The 7,586-nt window shown below is 42.6% G+C and overlaps 1 protein-coding gene across 3 annotated transcripts; it reads right to left on the minus strand.

Moving 5' to 3' along the window:
• Positions 1-209: 209 nt before the first annotated feature.
• Positions 210-6,985, minus strand: hao2 (hydroxyacid oxidase 2 (long chain)). Of its 3 annotated transcripts, none has more exons than XM_076262555.1 (7): positions 6,855-6,985; positions 6,301-6,452; positions 5,321-5,577; positions 3,088-3,327; positions 1,838-1,996; positions 680-749; positions 210-566 (listed from the first exon to the last, which is right to left on the minus strand). In XM_076262555.1, exons 1-7 carry the CDS (start codon positions 6,983-6,985, stop codon positions 511-513), a joined length of 1,065 nt encoding a protein of 354 aa, XP_076118670.1. In that variant the 3' UTR covers positions 210-510. The 3 variants fall into 3 exon arrangements, with proteins under 3 accessions (XP_076118670.1, XP_076118669.1, XP_076118671.1); XM_076262554.1 differs by having other exon boundaries at positions 3,088-3,306; positions 5,294-5,577; XM_076262556.1 differs by lacking the exon at positions 3,088-3,327 and having other exon boundaries at positions 5,294-5,577.
• Between the last annotated feature and the right edge of the window lie 601 nt (positions 6,986-7,586).

Below are 7,586 nucleotides of genomic sequence, written 5' to 3' on the forward strand. Positions count from 1 at the left end.
AAAGCTAGTTTAATAACTAGGTAAAAAACTATCTGCTAATTTAACACAATGAGCAAGACCTGAACCGTAAACACTGATGAGTTTGCTCAAAGCTTGCCACACGACAGCTATAGTTCATGCACGAGCACTTTACTTGTTGATAGACTTTGCACTTTGCTTAGCATTTAAATTAGAGCCCACAGTCACAACCTCTGGTGCCAAAGGAGGAGAGAAAAAGGATAAAGAAAGAGAGAAAAACACCACAAAGAAGAAGATGGTGATGTGTGTTTGATTAGCTGGTGTGAAAATAACTATGGCAAATCCAGCCAGTAATTCCCAGAGATTGACCATCACCGGTGATATAATTTCAGTACCGATCAATTAAGGCTGAAGTCATGCTTGGCTAATCTGTAGCCATCCGTTTGCATAGGTGAAAGGCTTTAGCCTTTAAGAGCATTAGGTCAGTGAACGCTACCATTGACACGGTCTGTCTAACCCAGTCTCGCTGTTTAAGTCCAGAGTGCTTGGTGGTCAAAGTTTGGAGAACTGAATCAGATTCCTGTTGATCTCGGCAACGTTTCGGCAACCTGAGGGGGAGGGAATGTACAAGAAAGAGTGAGACGAGGAAAGGGTCAATCAGGCCTTGCTGTGGAGTTCATGAGAGGTCATGAGAGATCACCACAGGGTCAACAGCACTCACCCGACAGGGCCATGGAAAGGCGGAACTCATCGTTCAGGATCTGCAGCACCTCGCGGACTCCTTCCTCACCCTGAACAAAGCAGAAGGAATAAATAGTGATGAAACACTTCAAAGCTTACTGCCACACCACAGAGTCTCTCTCTCTTTCTCTCTCTCTACAGTACCCTGCACATAGTGATGAAACACTTCAAAGCTTACTACCACACCACAGAGTCAAATACGCATCAATAAGGAAACAGTCCAACTAACTAATCAAAACAAGTATGAACACAAGAGGACAAAATAAAATGCTGTGGGGCTACAATCATAGATTGTGCTTTTTTTCAGAGACAGAAGACCAAAAGACAGAGTACTGTCAACATATAAATAATTAAATTTTTGCATGGTCAGAGAAGCATATGTTTTTGATGGGCCTCTAAAATTGAGTATCTTGTTTACTGACTTGAATTGTTTTACCGTCTATGATCTTGGGGAGGCTTTTCTTATTTATCAATTTTTGTTTGTTTCATTTTAAGCCATTTTACATTCCTTTAAAAGTATGAATTAGAAAAATGCCGATGCATACTGATTGATGGAGGAATGGTGCTTAAACCACTCATGATTAGCTAACTCAATTCCAAGAGGAAGGCAGGCACAGCTGGCATCTCAGTCATGCAAAAGTGCCACAGTGATAGAATACCACAAACTTAACCACAATGCCAGTGTTTTGAGAACTTCTTCGTTAACAGCTTTATGGTGTTATGGTTTAAGTTTTGCGAAATGCCCAAAAGAATTTGCGGTTATATCTATGCTATGCTGACAACAGCTGCAGTCTTAACTGTAAATTTCCAGTCTGGTTTCATTCTGCATAGTTGCAAAGGCAAAAGGCTGCTAGTCTGAGTTAAAGAGGCAGCAGTTTGACCACAGGAAGATGAGAAAGGAGGTCTGGCCTTCACACACATGCACAAAAATACACACATCTCATCTTACTCACGGTAACACAAAACACACATGCACACCCAACCCCTGACCACAACACACACACAAATGCAATTGACACACACACATCATACACAGACATAGCCAAATGGTCAGGGCTAGAGCAAATTTAGTCTCAAACTCATAACACACTTCTCTCCACCTGTGCGTACACACACACACACACACACACACACACACCTTATAAGCCAGGCCCCAGACAGCGGGCCGTCCGATGAACACACACTTGGCTCCGAGAGCCACGGCCTTGAGCACGTCGCTGCCTGTGCGGATCCCACCATCCATGTAGACCTCGATCCTCCCCTGCACCGTGTCCACTATCTCTGACAGGCAGTCTATCTGATAAACACAGAGAGGGGGAGAGAGAGCACGGTGAAGGCCAGACACACACACACACACTCTTTCTTTTGCACACATTCTCTCTCACTCACACACTCTCACAGGCAGACACACACTTACATGCACACATTCTCTCTCTCTCTATCTCTCTCTCACTCACACACACACACACACACACACACAACTGAAGACACTAACACAGAATGGCCTTACGGCCTTGAACAGGAGACATGATTTATAGGGTTGTTTCAACTTCAATGATGGGATGAGTGGTCCTGTCCCAGCCTTGACACCCTGCTGGTCTGATTCCTGGTACACTACTATGCATGACTAAGCTGTTTTCCCTCCCTGTACACTTCTATGCATGACTAAGAAAATTTTGCCTCCCTGTGGCCTGATTTTGAGATTGAATTGGCCTAATTTTGAGATTGAATTTTGAGGAGATTGAATCCTTTGAACTTGGATTTTGATTTCATCTGTGTTGTTAATGTGGTCCCTGAATGTCAATATACCAATAATAAACCATGTGGGTTTGAACAGAGGTGTCAAGGATTTTTTTATTGAATTATTTTACAATAAAATCCAATTCAATGTTTTTCTTAAGGTCTGTCATCCAGGCAGTGGGTGAAGCTACACCTGCTTAGCTACAGCGGATTGCTGACTGAAAATCCTGCTGTCTGATCACCGCTAACCCTAGCTCACTTCCAGTGAAGTAACTGTAATAACGCCTAACCCGCACTAACCATGCACTTCCAGTGAAGTAACTGTAATAACGCCTAACCTGCACTAACCATGCACTTCCAGTGAAGTAACTGTAGTAAAGCCTAACCCGCACTTACCATCTACTATTGTTTCTTTTGATTACAACTGTGGCTGGTACTTCAACTCTGCCCTTAAATTCCTGCACTGTCATCCTCTGGTTACTCTACACTCTCGTCCTTTTGTGTTAGTGTGGTGGGATTTACTGTTATGCTGAGGTCTCCCATTGCAATGTAGCTTAAATGCTAGTCCTCATTTGAAGTCGGTTTGGATAAAAGTGCAAGCTAAATAAATGTGATGTAAACATAATCCCTGACTCGCTAGTCTCTTACAGTAGCCGGTCCTCCGTCCAGCTGACGCCCGCCGTGATTGGACACGATGATTCCCTGGACGCCGTGCTCCACAGCTAGCTCGGCGTCCTCCTTGGTAAGGATGCCCTTAATGATGATGGGCAACCGTGTGAGCGACTGCAGCCAGTACACTTCCTTCCAGCTGATGGACGGGTCCAGCGTGTGGGCGGGGATGCCATACTCCTCTGGGCCAGCGCTGACCTGCAGGGGGCAACAGAGAGCCTCAGACTGACACGGGACAGGTTTACAGAGCACACACCCAAGATAGAGACAAATACAGAAGACAACGTGTAGATCAAATGTTAAAGGTCAAGGCAATTCATGTATGCTTTTGAAAAAATACACCAAATACAAAAAAGTTTTATTATTATTATCATTATTATTATTAGTAGTAGTAATTCCAAAAACGTTGGGACACTATGCAAAATATGAATAATAACAGAATGCTATGATTTGCTAAACATGTGAACGCTACATATGCATATACATATATCAATTGTTGAAACAGAAAGGTTTACTGTTATTTGGAAAATATATGTTCATTTTGAATCTGATGCCAGTAATCAGGGGAATATTGTGTCATCCCTTCTTTTCACAACAGGATGTAAATATAGGAGTCCAGATGCTCAACAGTCTGGGGTCTTCTTAATCATGTGTTTCGTTCCATGGTGTACCCGATGTAACAGGGCAGGTCTGCAGGAAGGCCATTTTAGCACCATGACTCTAGTATGAAGTCATATTGTTGTAATATGTGTAATATGCAGTTTGGCATGGCTTTCCTGAAACATTCAAGGTCTTTCCTGAAAAAGACGTTGTCTGGATGGCTTATGTTTAGTCCCATCCTACTAATGAAAATTCTCCTAAAGTCTGTTCTACTTGGAAACAAATATTTTCAGTTGTAGATGTTTTGAATGTTGATGAATGCTGTTTTACTGTTTTTTTGGTGTTACATGGACGTCTTTGTTTGTAATTGTGTCGCGTGCACTGCTGTCTGTCTTGGACACTCTTCCAAAAGAGATTCTTAATCTCTGTGAGTTTTATATCTAGTTAAAATGAGGCTATAATACAAAAACTACTAACATTAGGTGGTTTTAAAGTTAATTTACATGTTGGGCTATATTTTGGGTCACCAGCGCATGGCGTAAAGTTCGTTATTCACCGGCGCGAAGTTGAATTCGTTATTTTGCACGTTTATTTTTTAAGCATTGCGCCCAGGGGTGTGGCAATTAACAACCTAGGGAGGGACCTGGCGCATTGTCTAAAAATCGCTATCATACACCACCTAAACCTGGTCAGAAGTCAATGGCGAGTTGTTCATATGCTATTTTAAGAGCGCATGTCAACAGTCATATTGGCAGGTGCACGCACCATCCTTCTATCATTCATGAACGCACACCAGCGCACGTCCATGCAAAGCATTACAAATTGCACGATTACAATGGGAAACATAATTAGAATAAAGATATTACGAAATACTGTACATCTCATGATGAGTAGTTATTCACCATCATTTACAAATTGGTAATGACGGTTAAAAATGATTAGGGGAGAGGCGAGAGACACGTATGGAGCACAGCTGAAGACGCACTGTCACGAGATATAAGCAACTCCTCTGCAGGATAAATGTTGTTTTATTCAGTCATTTGAGCAACATTAGGGTAAGTGTTGCTTTTTCCAGCCTATGTTTTCGATGGTAACCCATTGTCAGTCAATAGTGAAATTAACTGCATATAACTGTCTTGTCGTTGACTGACTCCTTGGTGAAGTTAGTTTCACTTTGCCAATGAGTTCAAATAATAGACGAGTGCAAATGCGTGAAGGCTATGCTAGGTTTTAGTAAAGCATGGTTTAAGAATGACTATTCCATACGGTCTCGCAAGCAGCCTCCTTCAAATGCGCCGTTGAATGCCAAAATACCGATGCATTTATTTGACATATCGCGCATTGCGCCGTTAAAGGGAATGACAGATGTCATTCTCATTGGTTTAAAATGATGTTACGCCCCAAACACACCCATATGACTGATTAAAAGACCTAGGAACACCTTGTTACGCCATGCGCTCCACTTTTGAGAACGAAACCCCTCCCAATGTGAACTGGACATCCTACTAAATTTGAATAGACTTTTGACGAGTGACGATGCACTTTAGAATGTCATGATAGGGCCCGTTGTGTTTTTCATCTTTACCTGGAAGGCCCCATCAAAGTTCTTCACCTTGAGGTGGGGCGGGAGCTTGAACTGGTTGCGGATGTCGTTGCGGCGTTTCCCGGTGTAGGGCACGTCCACAGTGAGCACCAGAGCCTTGTAGCCCAGCGCCTCCACGCGGTGCACGATCTGCTCGGACAGCTTGCGGTCGCGGTACACGTACAGCTGGAACCAGCGGTAGCCGTTGGGCGCCGCCGCCACAATCTCCTCCACCGAGCAGGTTGAGTAGGTACTGGTGATGTAGCATGTGTTCACCGCCTCCGTAGCTGATGGAGAGAGAGAGGGAAGGAGGGAGAGAGAGAGAGAGATAAAGAAAGGGCAAGGCAAGTTTTTCTATACTACAGTCTGGCACATTTCAAACACTGCTGTAAGTGCATGCTATGTGTGATGTCTGTATGCTACTGAGACCTTGAATTTCCCCTTGGGGATCAATAAAGTATCTATCTATCTATCTATTAGTGACAATTCAATGTACTTTACATACTGTAAATAAAAGTACAAAGGGACAAAATATTGGAGTGAAGAAAAGTAATAAAGCGTGTCAAAGTTAAATAAGAGAAGGACATAAGTTAGAGTTATTTACACTGTTAGGAGTATAATGAACGTCTAAGTAAAATTTCCAATAAGTCTTACATTCCCATCTAGTGGTAAGAAAATCTACTGCAGCGTAAAACTACATAATCCTGTGTAACTAACAAAAAACATAAAAAGATCCTTATGCATAGGCATACGATTAAATGCATAATGATGTATGATGTACACAAAATCCTTACTGTATGTATGAGCAAAAACAAAAAATCAAGCATTGTATAATATTAAATAAATGTTTGGGTATTCTGATTTACATTCTGTACTATTTACATTCTGTACAAGTCATATAAAACACTGGATGCCTACATTTGAATAAATAAAGTATCTAAACTAATCTATATGGCAGGAGCAATGACTTGAGAGACTGGGATTTCCAGTGGCACTGGAGATCTGCTGACCCCTTGCTGTTGCCATCTCCCCCTCGTGCCAGGCCAGGCAATGGAAGGCGGTTGGAGCGATCCCCACGGGAAAGCTGATCTCCGTGCCCAGCACTGTGGTCCGCGTGTCACTCACCGACACGTCCCGCAAGATCCGAGGCCGCAGGCGGATTCTAAGGAGACGGAAGTAGTTGGAATGTCAGGGGAAAAGTGACTTAATGATTCATCCATTTTAACCTTTAGGTCTCATTTAGTTGTTTTAAGGGGTTCTGACCTTGGGCTGTTTAAACCATTTTTGAGTCATTGTCTTTTGCCAGTGACTCTTAGATCAATAGGCTAATATTTAATAATAACATTATGATTAATTTAATTGTGTCCTAATGATAATTACATAATGTACAGAATGGGTCTTATGTTATGATACAACAGAACACTGTGAGGATCATGTTTGCACCAAAATATCTGAATGTTAAGTACAATATATTAGTACCTAATATTCAAAATGGGTCAGCTCTTTCCTGAGATGGAGAGTGTGGTGTTGATGGAGTGTGGCCTCAGGGTCTTGTCTTGCTTACCGTTTAAAGGCCAACAGGTTGTCATCCCGGGTGCAGCACTCGTCTGCTCCGGCGGCATAGTAGTCCCAGGTGGCCTTGGAGAGATGCCCCTTAGCATACTCCTCGAAGTCCGTCAGACAGACCATAGACATTTCTGCACAACGCGCTCCGTCTCTTCACAACAGAAAACACAACAGACCAGCAAGTTGTCTTGTTATCAGCCAACATCATCAAAGTCAGCAAGGCTAAGAAAACTATCTCTCCTGACCTGAACCATGTCCATTAAAAAGCAAACGGTTTATTACCAACAAAAACACATTCCTCACACTCGATTACATTAGCCCTATTGTCAAGAGTAAGGCATTTGCTGGATCTTCGACGGACGTGAACATTATGTTTAAAAAACGCAGATTCACCATGGTTGACACAGTAGCCTAATGCATCCAATGCAACATCGAACGATCAAAATGTATAGGCTATCGGCGTTTTACTATTGCAAGACACACAAATGACTTTGAAAATCCAATAACACGCGTAGAGTTAGCCCAGCCTACTGTTGCAACCTAAGAAAATCGCCACTCTCAAAAGTTTAATTACAGCCACAGCCGAATCAAAATATCACTAGGCTAGGCTACTACTCACTGGTGGTGGTAGCCTACTCCACAAAGTGACTGCGTAAGTTGGAAAGATTCGGTTTGGTATCGGGTTCTCACAGAGGTCACACAAAGAAAACAAAACAAGTAGGCTAGTGTC

This window comes from Alosa pseudoharengus, unplaced genomic scaffold (assembly GCF_046254945.1).
Source record: "Alosa pseudoharengus isolate Yale_2024_CS ecotype anadromous, Long Island Sound unplaced genomic scaffold, YU_APseudo_1.1 YU_APseudo_1.1_scf_3, whole genome shotgun sequence".
NCBI lineage: Eukaryota > Metazoa > Chordata > Actinopteri > Clupeiformes > Clupeidae > Alosa > Alosa pseudoharengus.

What these genes read in the sequence shown, in the direction of transcription:
- hao2 (XM_076262554.1), bottom strand. Translation starts at nt 6,985, where the DNA reads ATGTCTATGGTCTGTCTGACGGACTTCGAGGAGTATGCTAAGGGGCAT. An exon ending in GGAGATGGCAACAGCAAGGG is followed by an intron (nt 5,578 to 6,300) that starts GTCAGCAGATCT and finishes TCTCTCCATCAG; the next exon opens with CTACGGAGGCGGTGAACACA. An exon ending in TCTGGGGCCTGGCTTATAAG is followed by an intron (nt 750 to 1,837) that starts GTGTGTGTGTGT and finishes TGCTTTGTTCAG; the next exon opens with GGTGAGGAAGGAGTCCGCGA.